This window comes from Anarhichas minor, unplaced genomic scaffold (genome assembly GCF_050575085.1).
Source record: "Anarhichas minor isolate MPS153535 unplaced genomic scaffold, ASM5057508v1 ptg000080l, whole genome shotgun sequence".
Classification (NCBI taxonomy): Eukaryota; Metazoa; Chordata; class Actinopteri; order Perciformes; family Anarhichadidae; genus Anarhichas; species Anarhichas minor.
The window spans coordinates 3,432,760-3,451,168 of NW_027466526.1; the positions used below are offsets into that span (position 1 = coordinate 3,432,760).

At 41.3% G+C, this 18,409-nt stretch overlaps 2 protein-coding genes across 4 annotated transcripts; one reads left to right on the top strand and one right to left on the bottom strand.

Moving 5' to 3' along the window:
• Positions 1-5,648: 5,648 nt before the first annotated feature.
• On the bottom strand, positions 5,649-14,123 carry sdha (succinate dehydrogenase complex, subunit A, flavoprotein (Fp)). The gene is made up of 15 exons (XM_076081378.1): positions 14,052-14,123; positions 13,251-13,343; positions 12,788-12,949; positions 12,517-12,660; positions 11,867-12,031; positions 11,627-11,775; positions 11,352-11,476; positions 8,767-8,935; positions 8,461-8,656; positions 8,181-8,352; positions 7,830-7,948; positions 7,518-7,629; positions 6,966-7,096; positions 6,552-6,665; positions 5,649-6,426 (listed from the first exon to the last, which is right to left on the bottom strand). Exons 1-15 carry the CDS (start codon positions 14,112-14,114, stop codon positions 6,340-6,342), a joined length of 2,001 nt encoding a protein of 666 aa, XP_075937493.1. The 5' UTR covers positions 14,115-14,123; the 3' UTR covers positions 5,649-6,339.
• Positions 14,107-17,954, top strand: LOC142938141 (coiled-coil domain-containing protein 127-like). 3 transcript variants are annotated; one of them, XM_076081379.1, is made up of 4 exons: positions 14,107-14,225; positions 14,974-15,111; positions 15,693-15,937; positions 16,027-17,954. In XM_076081379.1, the coding sequence occupies exons 1-4, from the start codon at positions 14,201-14,203 to the stop codon at positions 16,471-16,473; spliced, it is 855 nt and encodes a 284-aa protein (XP_075937494.1). In that variant the 5' UTR covers positions 14,107-14,200; the 3' UTR covers positions 16,474-17,954. The 3 variants fall into 3 exon arrangements, with proteins under 3 accessions (XP_075937494.1, XP_075937495.1, XP_075937496.1); XM_076081380.1 differs by lacking the exon at positions 14,107-14,225 and adding an exon at positions 14,380-14,463; XM_076081381.1 differs by lacking the exon at positions 14,107-14,225 and adding an exon at positions 14,380-14,463 and having other exon boundaries at positions 14,977-15,111.
• The last annotated feature ends 455 nt before the right edge of the window (positions 17,955-18,409 follow it).

Genomic DNA, 18,409 nt, shown 5'->3' on the forward strand with positions numbered 1-18,409 from the left:
TCAAAAATACTCTCAGAAGTAGAGATGTGGCTTTGAATGGCTCCTGCTGAACAAGGGAAAGAAGAGATGTTAAGCCTGTTTGTGTACGGGGTCTGAGAGTGCACACTACAAGGTGATCTACTCCTCTTTGAATTGCACCAAAGTCCTCCTCTTTATTCCAGCTGAACGGGAATGCACAGCTTCACATAAAATCTGCAGAAATTTAGCAACAGCAGAGCCAATATGGCTGACTCAGCCAGTTGCTCCATCAGTGGCTCTGGCTCTATTTTAAAAGCATATCGTTATGTGTATTGGTGTTGTTTGTCATGCAATGTCTGTATGTTCTTTTATTAACCAAAGCTGAAAAAGTAAGATTTACTGTATAACAGATTTCTTTATAAATAAAGTGAATATATTGAGAGGGAAAAAAGACTCTGTGCTGTCTACTCTGTTTAGATGATTTATATCTGACCAGTATCAGAGTCCAGAGCCTAGAAGTCCAGCTCTCTGAGAGTGGCACTATTAAACTTTAACTGCATCCATCAAAGGCTGGTCTCAAGCAATGTATCAGACAACAAATGTGCATTCTGCAGTCAAACAAACATTCCTTTGTGGACTTTAAATATTGGTGCCTCAAGTTGCAATCACATGTAGTAGTGCATCTGTATACAATTGAAGTGGTAAACAAAATAAGCTCACTATTTCAGTTTGTCTCTGTAGCTGAAGTTTCTTGAGTTGGAGGAGAAAAGTGGCTTCCTCCCAATTTCAGGTAGAGGCTCAGGTTCCAGGGAAGGACTGCAAGAATGTGATATAATAATAGACAATTCTAGGCACTACCTTCCCTAGAGGTTTTCAATCGTACTATAATGCTTTGGCAGGTATTATATTGCATTCTGTGTGGTATTAAAGGGTCTTAATAAAGAGTAATTAAAAGTAACTTGCAGTCACCCTGTTGTGGAAGAATGTTTTTTTCTTTTGTTCGCTCAACATCTCAGGCTAGCCTGAAGCTGCCAGTACCCTTTGTGTAGTTTAAAGTGCAGACATTATAACTGCGTCAGGGTTTTTAGTGTCAACACAGAATTGTTTTCCTACATTATGTAAGCTGTGCAAGAGAACAAACTGACATGACACAGCACTACAGCTGTGGAGTAGATGGTTGGTGCGTCACTATGAGTTAATGGAAGTGATCCAAGGCTGTTTCGGTAAATGATTCGCCTCGGTTTCCTGCTCCCACAGCCCCTCCCTCATTGTTTCCTTGGACACAACTTTATCTCCTTCAAGAATTAGAAGGAGGAGTACTGGCATAATTACGTTATATTCTTAACGTTCTTCTCCTACATCCTACTGGCCTAATATCTGTTTCGATTTTTTTCATCATGAATTTACTGCTTGTATAACACCAGACATCTGACAAGGCTCAATATACTTTACAGGTTTATCTCATTCTTTTTTGTACCTAGAGTTTTTGCGATCAGACTAACCAGGATGAGACCTCTTTGTTTGGGACCAGATATGAGCAGCCGGCCTGTTGACGACTCAAACATGTTTAATTTTCTCCTTTTTCATATGATGAAGTAATGCAACTGGATCAACGTGTTGTGACAACTTGTGCATGTGGTTTTCTATTTTTAAGGGAACTTTATTTTAACCACTGAGCTCAAAATGGATCACAACTGGGATCATTTGTTAAAAGAGCTTTTTGAAGCGTGATCAGGCATGTATTCATGGATCATCATTATGTGGCTTTCCTTTTGATTTCATCCAGTTTAATGGAGGATTCCTTATAATAAGTGTTTTGTATTTAACTTGTGTTTGCAAGAAATAGAGGCAGGTTCCCAAAAATGTCAATGTTTTTTAAATTAACTCCTTAACTTTTAGTTTCTTTTAACTTGTCTTGTTTGGTGTTTTCTGTCTCTAACTATGTGTTTCTTATATTGCTGCCTGTCTTGGCCAGGTCTCCCTTGAAAAAGAGATTTTTAATCTCAATGGGACTCACCTGGTTAAATAAAGGTTAAATAAAATTTAAAAAAATAGCTGCCTATTTTGCACTCTCTATATTTTTAAAGCCCAATGTAGGGACAAGCACTGCAAATGAGCTTCGGTTATAAATGCATCCGATTTGTCTTCCTTCCCCGCTCAGTGCTTTAGCGAAAGTGCAGTTGTCTGTGGTGAATGATTCTCTGCAGGCCTGGATCATCTTCCCTGCATGGAAGCCATTAATAAAAGCCAATATCTGTCATTTAACTTTAAAAGACGCAGCGCAGGCTGACTGAGCACGCAGGAGGCAGGAGGCCCTGTTTCTGATGATGTCAACTGCTTGACAAAGAGGAGCAAGGTGCTACGGTGGCACAGGTTTGACACATTTACAGCCGTTGAAATCTACCTTAATCCATCTTCCATCGGAAATAGACCACCGACATGTGTCAAGTAGCTTGCAGCTTGCTTACAGTATAACCACTGTGCTCAACAGTCTTGTGGTTGCTTCACTACACACGAGTTTTGAGAAGGACCACGAGTAGCAACGATATGTGGTAATATAACATTCACACGGTGCCTTACGGAAATGTCTGATACAATAAGGTGTTGTTTGTATAGTACATGTAGAGAGATGAAGAATGGAAGTATTTTAATAAGAAAGCTACTGTTGCAAAATTCCTACTTTTAAAGAAAAGAGTTACTTAGCACATTACATTACTGTATATATGTCATGGCAGTGTGTAGCTTCTATTTCACACTTAACTGTGTTGTATATTTATCATAAGCTCAAACATCCATAAAATTAACCATAATTCATACTTAAAATATATGAGTTCAGCACTTTCTAACCCCTCGACTGGTCGTGCCTATAACCAAGTGCAAGCTGCAAACATCCATCGTCTGCGCCCACATCTGATGCCGTGACCTCAATACCACTTTGCAGTGACTTTCTCTATGTGTGCTCTTACTCATATTTGCTTTCAGTGGTGGTGTACTGACGGTTTTCTGGTATGAGATCATGATTTGATAAGATCGCGCCATGCTGATCATGTTTCAGAAAGTATTCATACAGGTACCTGCACAAGGTAAACAGTTTTGTTTTTCCTTTCTTTACTCACAACAATCCTTTCATTCGGGCTAATATCGAGAGTGCCAACAACCTCCACCCCTTTCAGCACCGCCCTTTTTGGCTTTTACCGCTGGTCAGGATATGAAACGGGAAACTTCATTGTTTGTTCAGTGATTATCGACTTCGTCCTGCAGAATTTCCAGTAAGGTAAAAACACGGTTAACAGATGGGCTGTAATATTACTTCCCTTTATTGGAATGTTAAACAGCAATATTGATGCCGAACAGGCATTACAAGGGAGCAGCCGTAGAGTCGAGAACACATGCATGCTGTTCATGAACAACAGCTGTAATGCTGCTGCAGTGCTTCTGGCTCAACAATGTGCTGTCTGCTGCCCCCTACTGGCCATAAACAAGCATTGGACACAATAAACATGCAAGTCAATACAACTAGAAAAGTACAAGATTGAATGTGTGTCTGAGACAGTCTGAACAAAACTCACCATGGTTATGTAAATGTGGGATTGATTAAAGGGCTCTGTTACTGCATAGCAATATGCAGGTGTCTGTGTTGTGTCCACTCCCTGCCCATTGGTCGAAGACAAGCCAAAAGCTCTTGTTTCTATGCAGTCTACGCTTTATTGAACGTATGCAAATAAGTACAGATGGAAAATAAAGTCAAAGCTTTTTAAAAACAGGCAAACAAACGAAGTCTCCCTTTCAGCGGTTAAATACAGTACAATTTGTGCAATACAGTCAAGTGACAGCACCGAGTACATCCTTCAAAGTCATTCGTGGAGTTCCAGTTAGTTGATTTTTCCCATCAATTCTACATTCCACACAGTTTTGTTTAATGGAAACCGCTCTTATCTCAAGTGCTCTTGAAGTACTCAGAGCTGGCACTAATGTTGGTGAACAATTCATTGCTTCTGGAACAACGCTGGTCAGCAACCTCAAAATCCTTGTTTACATCACTGACCCTTACTGGAACTTATCTTGTGTTCTCAGAGAAAGCAACACCAAATGTATAAAGAAGCCATTGTCGGGGTTCGTACGGTCATGGAAAACCTGGAAAAGTCATGGAATTTTAAAATGGTTATTTCCAGGCCTGGAAAAGTCATGGAAAAAAATAAAATCCCAAAAGTTTTGGAAAAGTCATGGAAATTTGTTATATTCATATTTTCATGTCGTTCATTTACGCTGAGTTGCCAGCCAGCGTTTCTCAGATTGGAGTGAGACGAGGAGAAAATGTGATGTGATCTTCGCAATAGAACATCTTTGATGTGTCGAGTCTTGGCCAATCAGCGTTCAGATGTCTACAGCGTCTTCATTTCCCTCCGTTAAAGTTTGAGTTACGTTATGTTCCGTCACCGTTCAGACTTGCTGGGTTAAGTTAACGTCCACAGCATGCGGAACTTTGTCGACTGTTAACGTTCGTCATTATCGCGATTTAGAGGGAAAAAACGTAGCGTGATGAAACATGCAGCCCCCCCGTGTTCCGGTTCAGTTCACGCGGTCACTCATTAACGTTAAACCGGAACACCGGCGCATCTGGTTGCAGGTTGTTTTGTTTAACTCAAAGTAGAATGAGGATGATTTCGTGGTCAGAATAACTTTCATGACCACGAAACATGAGACCCAGATACTGATGAGATGATGAGGTCAAAGAGCTTCAGGAAGAGGAGGCTGTGTGTGTAGCGCAGCTTGACGCAGGGCTGAGCTGTGAGTGGAGCTGGGCCTGGATAAAGGTGGAGGTCTAAACAGACGTGAGTACAGCTTCCCGCTGTCACAGTGTTTTAAATACATTGATAAGGCAGGGCATGCTAAATGCAGCCTCTGCTCCAAGGAGATGAACTACAGCAACAAGGGCTCACATGTCCTCTCATCACACTGCCAGACACTGTTCACTGTGATGACCACAGCCAGTGTACCAACAGTCCCACGTGCAGTTGCTCTCAAGAACCCTGAAGTAATGAGAGGGTTAAGGTGCCTGTACCTTCATTTCAGCAGGTTGCTAATGCAGAGGTGTGTATAGATCACAGCTATTATTTTACTCTTGATAAGTTACCTTAGCCAGAGTAGTATCATTTTCATTTAAATAATTGAACTGGATTGAATGCATATTAATTGCAAATAGAAGATAGGCCACAATTCTAACGGCTGTACAGTAACAGTGGAAGTTAATATGAAGCCATACAGTAACAGGGTTCAATGAAAAATTTGCACTACAAAAGGGAAAGCAATATGTGCACTAGCTGGATGCTGCTACCTACTAAAGCTCTTATTGATGTGTCAGTGTCAACCAGAGTATATTTATAAATGTTTATTCTTTTAATCAAACTATTGTCTCTCATTCGTTTGTGTCATTTAAGGTATACTGTATGCTTTGGAATTCTCATTGTTAGTTTAAATACTACATTTTCTCACTTTTTCATGTATACACCGAGATTTCACAAAATGTTTGGTCATGGAAATTTGGTTTAAAGTCATGGAAAAGTCATGGAAATCAATTGGTCAAAATGTGTATGAACCCTGCATTGTACCAACAGCTGTGACACCATATTTTGGCTAAATACATACTACATCAAGCTGCTTAACCTTAGGAGTTAAGAATTACAGATAACTTAAGGTCAATTAAGTTTATCAGCTGATTATGTACTGCACATGAAATAGATGTACTTTGTTGTTTGGACCACACGCATGAAGTATCAGCAAAAGCATCACAGACCGAAGGCCATACTGAGTGAGGACAGACTACCTCATACTCAACAAGTACATTAAGTATAACTCCTTATGTTTATTGTACATTTAAGCAATATTTACATACTTAAAATATCCCTTTGCGGCTTGCCATACGTGTGTATTTCAAATTGCAATAATTTCCACCATCTCTTCACTTTAGAAAGCAAAAGGAGAGAAGTTATAATTGAAGAATGCAACACAAGACTTGTAAATGTGAGTATGGGGTCATCACAGAAAACCAAACTTAAGTGGTGCAACACTTGGTGAATATTTTTTGTACTTCAGCTGGAGGCTGAAAAGTCACCCACTAGTCTTGAGTGCCTCCTAATACATAGAAGAACCATGTTGAAATCTATCTGCTGCACGCAGATTAAATCAAGGCAAAACACACAGGAACAAGGAAGGGGAGATAAAGGGATGGAGTTTAAAGACAAGACAGATTTGTATTTAACCATCATAAATGGATACATGTGCAACCATAAGCAAAGCTTGTCCCAGATATCATCATCTTCTTCATAAATAGTATATAAATGAGTGAATTGCTTGTAAGGGGTGAGAGGAAAGGAGATCTTCTTAGTAGGAGCGGATGGCAGGAGGGACAGGGGCACAGACCTGCTCGTCCAAAGAGTGGTCGATAACAGGGCGGTACTCCAGGGTCACCTGTGATGAGACAAGAACAATGGATAAATCACATATTACTGACTATTCAGGCCTGCAAAGTTAATAATGGTTACTACACCAGCCTGCTGTAAGTGTTACAACACACACATTGAGTGGGATCGTACCTTTCCAGTCTTGGAGTCGACGTAGGACATAGTGTGCTTCCTCCAGTGCTGCTCGTAGGGCACCCTCTCCTGACTCTCCAGGGGCTTTGAGAAGTCGAACTCATCGAGACGGTCCTGGAATATATTAAAGAAAATCAATATCAGCTGCAATACAGAGTGAGAAGTTATGTACCCAGTTATCCACGAACACAAAAAGAAATACAAAGTCAGTTTAGAAAAGAACAGATCAAGCGATGGAATGAATGTTCGGAGCAAACAGTGGGCGATTGATCTACATCTAAGGTAAGCAGAGAATAACAGAAAGAAAAGGAGAACACTGACAGAATGGTGAAGCAGAGGAAAAATCACTGCAAAAACAAAACAATGGATAAAGAAACCGCATATACACAGAGTACAAAGTGTGGTCCAACTGACCTTGAAGTCCTCTCTGGCGTGGGCTCCGCGGCTCTCCTTTCTCTGCTCAGCAGAGTGGATGGTCTGGACGGCGTTCAGCATCAGATTCTGCAGCTCCAAACTTTCCACCAGGTCTGTGTTCCACACAATGCCTGGAAGAGAGAGGGGAAGTTATTTTATCACTTACAGTGCTTCACAGAGTAATACTGCAGGAGACGTTTTGGTTTGTTTTGGTTCCGACCTACAAGGCGTCGCAGCTTCTAAATGACTCAATCACCGCATGTCCGTCATCATTTAGAAGTATTTTTCAACCGCTTGGCTTTTGAGTACTTTGCAAACTATAGTTTCATAATTTTGTTACAAAGGTAACGCACAGCACATTTGCAACACAAACCTAGATCTTCAAGAAATGCATTGTTTTTGTGAAGCGTGTTGGAATCAAGTCCGTCCCTGTAGGCGTCCATTGAGCTTGAACAAATGACCTAAAGCCATGATGAATAATACTAGGACACCTCTTTGCAGAAAGATGCAGAAGGAACTGTAAACAGACAGTCACAGACAGTGGCGCATTACCTCTGTCAAAGGTCTTGATGTCATCCATGGTCTGGTAAATGGCGTCCATCTTGTCGCATCCCTCCTTCAGAACAGAGCCGGTACGGAACACTGCAGCATGGGCCTGCATGGTCTGTAAGGGAAGAAGAGACGGATGATTTAAGTTTGTCTATAGTGTCTGCAGGGCTCAGTGAAGGAAACACAGCGTCTAACGTACAGTGACTTAATCTGTGCTTTTGATCAGGTGTACCTACACTTTTGTCAAACACATTTCCAAATAATGTCTCTAATGTTAGCGACCTCATTTTGTTTGTGTGCATGTTTTGTGTGTACCTTCTGCATGTTGAGCCTGATCTCGGAGGTTCTCATGCTTCCATTAGCAAACCTCAGCTTGTCCAGGTTGGCCACAGACTCCTCTCCTGCACTGGGCATCAGAGGGGACAGTTTCTCTCCTGAAGAGGAAACAACACCACCAGAGTGAGCAGGTAATGTGTACTACTGATGTCAGATATCCTGTCCGTAAAGCTCTCAAATGTTGACAAAGTAGTGGTGATATTTGATATCTAATATTTATCTATTTTGATTGATACAGACATTGTAGTGTCAAATATGGAAAAAAAACAAATCAAAGCAGAACTAAAGAGACTCTTCATTCTAATTAAACTAATGAACAGAGGTCATCACCAGGTTTGTGCTCCTCCGCGATGGTGAGGGCGCAGGCTCTGCCGAACACCACCAGGTCAAGCAGAGAGTTAGCACCCAGCCGGTTTGCACCGTGGACACTGGCACATGCCGCCTCGCCGCAGGCATACAGTCCAGGAACTACCTTGTCGCTTCCGTCGGTATGAGTAATCACCTGTTAGGGAAAAAAAAACAAAGGCGTGTCACTTTGTAGGTGAAGTACTTAAAAGAGAGTGAGGAGGAGATGTATGTGGATCTACGCGACTGTGCACACTCTACCGACCTGTCCCCTGTAGTTGGTGGGTACTCCCCCCATGTTGTAATGAACGGTGGGCAGGACAGGGATGGGTTCTTTAGTGACGTCGACTCCAGCAAAGATCATGGCTGTCTCTGAGATACCAGGCAGCCTTGTGGCCAGCTGCTGGGGAGGCAGGTGGTGAAGCTGAAGGTGCACGTGGTCCTTATCTGGACCAACACCCCTGAGGGAACAAAGACAAACAGGAATAAAGATACGATGTAAGTGTGTGCATGGATTAACACTTTTTTTACATGCAGTTATATCTCAGACACGTATATATTTTGTCCTTACCGGCCCTCTCTGATCTCAATGGTTATGGAGCGGGACACCACGTCTCTGGAGGCCAGGTCTTTGGCATTGGGTGCGTAGCGCTCCATGAAGCGCTCTCCCTCACTGTTGATCAGGATCCCTCCCTCACCACGGCAACCCTCTGTGATGAGACAACCAGCTCCGTAGATCCCTGTAAAGGTTCACGTGTTAAAAAAGGGACACAGTTCAGTTATTCCTTGTGAATATGAATATTGCAGTCTCAAAATAGCCGTGTTGTAGTCAGATAACTTTGAGCTTAATCCTGGGTTTTTAGGACAACAATTGTGTTTTATGTTCGATACCTTATTCCTTCGTTTGTGTTGATGAACACAAACAAAGAATGTTTCAATAGTAAACTAGTAAAAAGCAGTTATCTTTGCAATGAAAATACTTCATAGTAATAACGTCATCCTCAGTATGATTGATGTCATAGATTTGAACCACATTGCAACTACAAAGAAGCATAAAGTCAACATTGTGAACATAAAATCCTCAAAACTTTATTGTTATGAAACAATATTGTCTCAATAAAAACTAAAATGTGCGCGTTATTTACTTAACAGTGATATGTATATTTTAGTGCTGGGCAAGTTAACGCGTTATTATCGCGTTAACGCATTCATTAATTAACGCCGACAATTATTTTATAGCGCGTTAACGCATATTTTTTTTTTTTTTTTTTGAAAGTCTGTTGCTCACTGGCAGCGGTGGAGGAATGGAGACTACTGGACATCGCTGCGGTAAAGTCAGCAGACACTCAGATCTCCGTGGTCAACTCAGCAGACACTTACATGTTAGTGCACCTATATGCTGAAATTCACAGTAAACGCATTTAAACGGCACAGATCGGGAGCGAGCGAAGGACTTTGAAAGCTAGCGGAAATATTAACGTGAGACAACATCCGGTTTCTTCAGACGAACATCCGGTCTTCAGAATAAGATGCCAACAAAGTATGAATTATATTCACATTAAGTATAAAACATGCTGCATCTCGTGAGTTAAAGGGAAAATACACCTAAATTGTGGGTAAAGTGTCTATTCTTTGATCGCTGGGTAACCATCATTACCTCGGAGTTACAGCATTATATTGATGAACAGTAGAGCTGCATTCACATGCTCTGAGTGTCATGAAGACACAAGACACACATTTTTGCTGAGACGTGCTGAAACATTTTATTCCTGTTGCACAGCAGTGGAACGTTTCACACTGAGTCAGCACACTGAGCACAGGTAGTGAAGAGATAGAACTGCTGTTAAAAAGCGCCCGATGTGTTTAAAGTGTTTACAAACCAAATGTTATTGCCCTTTTGTTCATAGAGCAGTACTTTTAAAATAAAAGTGCGCAATACACTACTTTTAAATTCATTATTGAACTTTGCCATAACAATGCGATTAATCGCAAAAAATCCATGCGATTAATCGCGCTAAAAAATTTTTATCGTTGCCCAGCATTAATATTTACATTACATTTTTTTAACCTCAAATTGTATTTAGTGCTCAAATTCATTCAGTGCATTAGTTTAAAAAAAAAAGGAATCAAGATCTTTCTAATATAAAACTCTTGACTTCCTGACAGCATTTTACACAATCCCTTCAGCTACTACTTGTTAAGCTGTTTTTTATTGTTTTATTATGTTCTACAACAAAAAACATTTGGATATTATGATTTTGGCTCTCGTTGTCGTTCAGTGTTGTGTACTCACATTAAAGTGTCAGTTTTATGGGCTGACTAATGAGAAAGTCGTAATCGTTCTGATGGCATACTCCAGTCTCCACAGTCAAAGGCTTTTATGGATCCCTTCGATATTCAAACTGTATAAAGAAGGTATGCTGCAAAGTTGGTGCATCACATATAAAAAGTTGAGAAAACTCTGCAGTGGCTGAGCCTTTGGTTTCCTCCTACAGGCCACATCACAGGGTGACTGAGGAGTCTGGTGTCAAATGTCCAGCAGGAACAAAAATAAAGATGACCACATGTCTTTATTTAACAGCAACCTGTTTTTGGATCTCAATGTAAACAGAGAGGCCTGAACAGACTCATGGATCAGCCCAGAATTAGGGAGCTGAAATAAATGTATGCCAGACCGACTCATTAACTTAAAAGTCCTCCGAGTGTAAATAAACAAGATACGTTACTGTCCCATATAGTAAATGGGACAACGGGCATTGAATTAATGCACTAACAAGTTGTCCAAGCATTACACCAGAGGTAATTAGTCCATACACCTCTCAGTGTCTCTTAATATGTCTGTGGTAAAATTAAAACGCAAAGAGGAACGGAGAATGGCAATAACTGCCTAACAGACTGAGAATGAAACACAGTTGACACTATTAGTCTCAACAGCCCTTTACAGCGCGACAATAAAATAACGGACTTTGAACGTTCATTGATAGAATACATTTACTAGTTGACATTGCTATAAATAATATAGACATGTCCGTTAAGTATGTATGTATAGCTGCTGGTATGCAGCCTTTCAAAATAAGATTCTGCTTTTACTTTGCTGCCTTGACGCGTCAGTACGACAATTTTACGACTTGGGTTTAATAAGTAAATTTTTCTTACCAGTGGGATGGAACTGTACAAACTCCAAATCCTGGCAGGGCAGGCCAGCTCTGGTCACCATTGCATTTCCATCTCCTGTACTAGTGTGGGCGGATGTGCAGCTGAAATAGGTTCTTCCATAACCCCTGGAAGGAAAGAATGAAGACTCATTTCATACACTTTTGTGCTTTGTCTCATATTGACTCTCAAACTATGGCAGTTTATTGAAGTAAGGGCGAAGACAAAGTGTGTGTACTTTTGTTATTTTTTTTGCCAACAGTGAATGGTATACCTACCCAGTAGCAATGACAGTATTCTGGGATCTGAAGCGGTGAATAGATCCGTCCTCCATGCAGAGAGCAATCACTCCTTTACACTCTCCATTTTCCATCAGCAGGTCCAGGGCAAAGTACTCCACAAAGTAATTGGTGTCGTAACGAAGCGACTGAACAGAAGACAGAGGGTTAAAGGGTAATTCGTGGTACTTTATGTATGAGCCGAGCAGAAGAAATGATGGAGAAGGTGTGTTGACTTACCCGTCCATAAAGTGTATGCAGTAGGGAGTGTCCTGTCCTGTCTGCTACACAGCAGCAGCGGTGGGCCTGGCCTCCTTTTCCATACTTGAGACTCTGACCCCCAAAAGCCCTCTGGTAGATCTTCCCATCCTCAGTGCGGCTGAACGGCATGCCAAAGTTCTCCAGCTGGAAAAGAGCAGCAAGTTGTTGAGATTTGGAAAGAGCCTTTGTGATGGTGCGACGCCAGAATGAAAATTAGTTCTCTTAATTTTTTTTAAACAGCTCATACAAACTGTAACGGTCCATGTATTTGTTCCTGTTATGTATCGCCCAGTGACTTGTGTGTATCGTTACACCCCTAACACATATACGTCTAAACAGTGTTAAGTCAAATAGATGGTTTATTGTTTGCATTTGTTTTCTGTTTGCTTTCTACACCCACCTCTTAATTGTTAGATGCAGCTTTAACATGTTAACTATTACAAAGATATATCCATATCTTACGAAACACAATCTCATACTCTGGACTGAGAAGTACTCTTGTGTGCAAACATTTTTTCCTCAAATTGAATGCTGTATATTGTAATTTAATGACTTACAATCTTTTTTTAGTGCCAAAAAGCCAGTGAACATAACCACTGATGTGCACTGATGTGCGTTTGAGACCTTACCTCCACTACGGCTGCAGGTGCCTGCTCGGTCATGTAGTGAATAGCGTCTTGGTCTCCCAGCCAATCGGATCCCTTCACTGTGTCGTAGAAATGCCACCTCCAGTCATCCTCCTCCATGTTCCCCAGAGCTGCATTGATCCCACCCTGTGAATCAGGTTAATATTCAATAATTTAATACAATTGATTATGAAGCTTTGAATTTACATAATACATCTGTATTGTGGGTTTGCTAAAGCCCCGTCTAATCAATGCAGAACGTGAGCTATTATACCTGTGCAGCGACAGTGTGGGACCTGGTGGGGAAGAGCTTGGTGACGCATGCAGTGTTGAAGCCAGCCTCGGACAGGCCGAAAGCTGCCCTAAGGCCTGCTCCTCCAGCTCCTACCACCACAGCATCAAACTCATGATCCACAACTGGGTACTGGGTAGAGATCTGAAAACAATGAAAGAGAGAAGTTACTAAAGAACATCCAATTAAGTAACAGCCGCTTGCTTGTGCATATTGGAAATCCCTGTAGTCAGAGTGTTTTAATTATGCTTAGTTCAAGATCAGTTTGAGGCCATTATTGTTTATATCAACAAAATTTAATAACTTTGATATCGACATCCAATGAGCAAAATAAATCTGGACAGAAGATTTCGAAGACAAAATACAATACTGTACCCTATCATGCATCCACACGAATGACCCTATTAAATGTTCATCTTACACAAAAAGAGCAAACATAACTCACATTATCTGATACTTTGGCACTTGTCTTCTTGCCATAGATAGAGAAGTGAAAGTTTCTGGATCCCTGAACTGCAGCAGCAGCAGCAGCAGGGACCTGGCACAAAAGAAAACAATTGATATTAATGGAGAAACCAAACAAGAGAACTATTGCCACGTTGATCATCCTAATGGCTGCTTGCCTATAGAAAACACACTCTTCTGATAAGCATGTAATGCTATGTTTATTCCCATATTAAAGAAAGCTTTCAATGTATATCACTTGTAACACTTGTATAACAGTCTATACTATAGCATTAATATCCGTCATCATTTAGCACTTAAATCTAGCGCACTTTGTAACTAATGGACGTTTTTACTTAACTATGGTCTGATCATTGTCAGATTATTTTAGTGTACAGTTGCCTTTGAGAGATTTGCATTGCATCCTTTAACAAATGGCTAGCTAACGCACAGCGGCTACAACCACAAGGGCAACTGAAGGGACTTTTATAACTATGTTGGAATACCACGAGTATCTTGACAGTTTTCTGAAAACATTACTTTCTATGTATGAAGAGAAACAAATAGAGATGGCACAGCTACATATAACAAGTAGTTGAACTAGCATGATAGCTTTTCTTCGTGGTGTCACATTGAAACACCCTAAGCTACATAACGTGGGTTACGCAAGTCGAAATCTGTGGGTTACGAAAGCTGTGCGGAATAATTCCCCCTTTCAGCGAAAAAAAGAAGACAATCAACACACAAAACCAGATCACATATAGATATATGAAAGACTTAGTATCCAACTACTAATACTCACGGCTTTTGTTTTAGAGAGCACCCTCTTGGAGAGGAGTCGGGAGGCAACGCCTACACTCGCCATGTTGTCAGTTGAAGGAGCGATTCTGAGCCACGGTGGAGGATGAGATTTTCCGTAGCAATGGGACAAACCATTCTCCGAGAACGGGGATGACACTCATGTCACACCTAATGGGTATTCCTTAAAACCCTTATTAACGCGATTAAACTGGGAAAACAGTATTCTTATTTCTACAATGCATTCAGATAAACACACATAACATTTTATTATAACACATAATGGGGTCTTAATACAAGTGACATTCCATGAAACACCCCCAGTCGGTAAAAATGGACTGCTGCAGCGTAATGTTGTGGAAGCAGGCAGGGTGTGCAGGAACAAATGTATAAGTGACCTAGACGTTTCATTCAAGGTGAGACACAGCATCATATATTGAACAGACGTAAGCAGACTTGCAGTCGGACTTACACAACTCTTATGTCCCGTGTTATGTTTATGTATTACATACTGTAGTGAGCATAAGCCAGCGAGCTAAACGCTAGCTAGCATGTTAGCTCATAGCTAGCCTTGTTTATGGTTAGCAGGAATGTCAAACTTCCAGTCATGACACACCGGTGTTGTTTTTGCTGCCTGACGCGGTGTTTTAGTGAAACAAATTCAATGGATACTCGGACCTTCAGTGTTTATTGAAACATGAGACTTTGCAATTAAGTTGAATTAATTAATTTAAATGAAGTGTCTGGTTATGTCTATGGCTTAGCCACCTCATAACTGTGTTGCTTCTGACACTTAGCTGCTGTCAGTGATAAACACCATTACTCTTCAGATTGTGTTGCAAAATGTAAAACAAATGTCATATTGTAAATTCAAAAGGAGTCCGTTATTACTGATGTGTTTGTCTCCCTGTGTGTTTGTGTGACAGCAGTCTCCATGAACAACTTGAATGACCCCCCCAGATGGAACATCCAACCAGACCCCAGAGGACGGGGGGCGGGGGCCGGTGATGGTAACCAATGGAACTACGCCTTGCTGGTCCCGATGCTGGGACTGGCTGCATTTCGTAAGTTACACAAAGGCATATGTAGAGTGTGTCTGAGGTTAAGTAACAGACATAGGAGGACATGTGAGCCATTGCATGTATCGTGTCTGTGCTCCTGCAAAGCTGGTTGAGTTTGTGTGAGGTACACACTTTACCTCTGAAATGTGCAGAGGGTTTTTCTTTGCTTTAATTTGTCAAATTAGTGCCTAACTCTCTGGGAAGTGTACAGTCTTATATACATGTACAATATGCATCTTCACTGGGTCTCTTTTCTTCTGAGATTGTCAAATGACAAAGGTAGACATAATAAGAAAACATGTCCCTCATCTTCCGATGGTTTATTACCACCTGCCTGTGACTGGGTTGGGCATTATGACAAAAAATTATATAAGTATATAATAATAATATGTATGCGTTACTGAGACCAACCTTTTCAAGCGGTCTCAGTTCACATTGTTGATCTGAACCAGGGTTTGATATTGCCCACCAGCCCAAACAAACTGGACTATCCAATGAAAAGCTGCAGGGTTTGTTTAAACGGACCAAACAGGTTAGCGTCCTAAATACCAAAAAATATATCTCAAGTCCCACCGTGCCCTCAGGTTGGATCTGGACCAGGGAGTCTGAGAGGGAGATCCAGAAGGTCAAAGACCAGTATGACAAGGACGTGTCCACACTAACAAGCGAGATGGAGGCACGATACCGGGACACACTGACAGAGAGGCGCAGGGCAGCGGCTATGCTAGAGCTGGAGCTAGAGAAGGAGAGACAGAGGGTCAAAGGTTACAAGCAGGCCTTGATCTCACAGAGCCAGCAGCTGATGGAAGAGCGGAAACAGTTGAATCAGGTAAAAATCTTGCCTTGCAATCCATTACTGCTATTGTGCATGTTTCCCTTCAAACCTGTAGCCCAAAACGCTGTCTTCTCCCTAATAAGGAGCGCCAGTCCTTGGAGGAAGAGAAGCAAAGGCAGGTAGCGTCCGGCGCTGCAGGGGCCGTGCTGCATCACGCCCTGGAACGAGAGAGCGACTGGCACCGGCGAGCCACCACGACTCTGAAGGAGCTAGAGGGTCAGCTTGTGGAGCGCCAGAATGCCTACTGTTCCCTCATCCAACCTCGGGATCAGAGGCTGGAGATGGAGAACAACATGCTGCTTAAGGTCGTCAAAGACCCCATCGGAGCGGAACTGGATCTAGAGTCCGACCTGAGGGATATTTTTAAGAGAGATAAGCACTGTGCGGACTTGCTGAACATGGACAAGAGGAAGAATGGAAGCCTCATGTGGGTGTACCTAAAGTACTGGCAGCTGCAGGTCACGGTCCAGAAACACAAGAGAGCTGAAGAGGCTATATTTGGAGGAAAATTCCAGTCTCAAACAAAGTGACAAACCTTGTGTTTTTCATTTGACTTTGAAAAATGTTGGATCAGAAATGGAAATGCATGTATTTTTTGGTTTAATTATCTTTACGCTATTGGGATGTTATGGAAACACACAAGAGGTAACCCCAATAAGATAATGTCCAACATCTGGAAGTTCCTCCCTTCATCTCAGTGTAAAGAAGGGGTGTTAAGTCAGGTTTTGAGCATGCAGAAATATTACTATTACTTCAGAATCCCCAGTTAAAGCTGGGGTTGGTAATCTTGAGATACTAGCAAGAGTACGCTGGATTTAAAATATTATCCAGCTGAAAAACACAGCCCAGTGTTGCCAACTTTTTTTCAAATAAGAGTTGCTAGCAGCACTAGCTCCAAAACTTGCTAAATTTAGCAAGAAAGTTGCTGAGTCTGCAACACTGACAGTCCGTCCCTTCAGGCCTCCCACCAAAGCCACTCCCCTCAAAAACATCCATATGAACATGAACAACAAACATGGCTATCTTTAGTGCTCAAGCTTGCAGCTTGTGAAAGACTCTGGTGACGAGCAATGAGTGCACGCAGGCAGGCAGGTGGCCCGCCACAGATACCAGATTTTCTTTTCTTCTTTGTCAGATCATTTAATTCATTGATTGCTGTCGGGATGTAATGAGAATTTCAACAAAAATACACATGCACATGGATCATTCAGGTGATATCCATATTGGACGCACATCTGATGTTAAATACATGTTTTCCATCAAGCCCTTTGGATTTTTATTGCTAGAACATGTCTATTTGACTCTCGTTCTCTTGAGTGCCATGAATTACTGCTAAGTGCATATTTTGTTGGTCTGGAAAATGTATGTTCGTCAACCTCGGGAATGAATTTAGAGTTCCCATTAACTGTTCCCCATGTGATGTGATATTACACGTCCCTTTGTTGCTGCAAGTTTCTTCAGGAAGGAAATGAATCACAATGAAAACTACTGTGTTGAACAAAACAGCCAGCAATCCTTAACAAGAACATTATTTTGATGGAAATATTATTGTAGTCTTTCTGTGTAGTGTGTTGACACCATGCTTTAATACGTCGATGGACTATTGGAGGTATTAGTCTTGATATCTGTGGGACTTCCAGGTTTTCCTTCGATTGTGTTACATCTCTCGTTACACTCTGTAGTGTGTTACCATTTTAAATATCTAGTCTTCAATGCAGGTTTGTGGGAATAGAGCACAAAGTAGTGCTCAGTACTGCAACGCTTTACCACAATACTGCTCTGAAAAGTAGTCAAATAGCACCCTTTTACTTTACACTTCACCACTGTATTGAAAGGATAAACTAAAGCTGTAGCTTTTTCTATATGCCTACCAAGCTTCTCTATGCTGTTGTGTTTTTATTTGGACTATAACTTAGTGATCAAGTGCTGGATATGATGCCATGAATTGAAATGTACTGACTCTAATCACTCTGTGAAATCATCCTAATAAATTCCTGGTTTAAGAACTTCATTTTGTGTTTTTGTTTTCTCATAAGAATCTCAAAAAGTGCTGCTACATTTCGCAAAGTATAGTATCAGGTACTGTTACGATGCCATTGTCTTACCACAGGGGGGTGCTGCCGCTGTGTTTGTATCCTGAAGAATGAGCATTTATTGTGGAAGCTCATGATGAAAAAAACCAGTATGCAACAGGAATACATGGAAATAATTGGTGCACTCATCTCGTCTATAGTCCCAACCTTATCATAGCCAATGTAGGTAAAGGTATTTGTCGTATTTTCTCTAGCAGGACAGTTTTATTAACTTTAATGTCATGTAAGCCAGTAAAATGAGGTTCCAGACACTGTTTCATGAAGCTTTGTTAGGCATGGAAATCACTGACAGTGATGAACGTAGTCTCCAAGCGTTGTGAAGAATCTGTGTCAGAATGTGTTCATGTCTTCAGTACAGTATCATTGCATTTGT

Excerpts from the sequence above, each read along its gene's own strand:
- sdha (XM_076081378.1), bottom strand. The coding sequence starts at position 14,114 with ATGGCGAGTGTAGGCGTTGCCTCCCGACTCCTCTCCAAGAGGGTGCTC. Across the intron at positions 12,032-12,516 it reads CACCTGCAGCCGTAGTGGAG|CTGGAGAACTTTGGCATGCC; the intron begins GTAAGGTCTCAA and ends GCTCTTTTCCAG. Across the intron at positions 8,657-8,766 it reads ATTGAGATCAGAGAGGGCCG|GGGTGTTGGTCCAGATAAGG; the intron begins GTAAGGACAAAA and ends TTGTTCCCTCAG.
- LOC142938141 (XM_076081379.1), top strand. The coding sequence starts at position 14,201 with ATGACACTCATGTCACACCTAATGG. Across the intron at positions 14,226-14,973 it reads ACTCATGTCACACCTAATGG|CAGTCTCCATGAACAACTTG; the intron begins GTATTCCTTAAA and ends TTTGTGTGACAG. Across the intron at positions 15,112-15,692 it reads GCTGGGACTGGCTGCATTTC|GTTGGATCTGGACCAGGGAG; the intron begins GTAAGTTACACA and ends CCGTGCCCTCAG.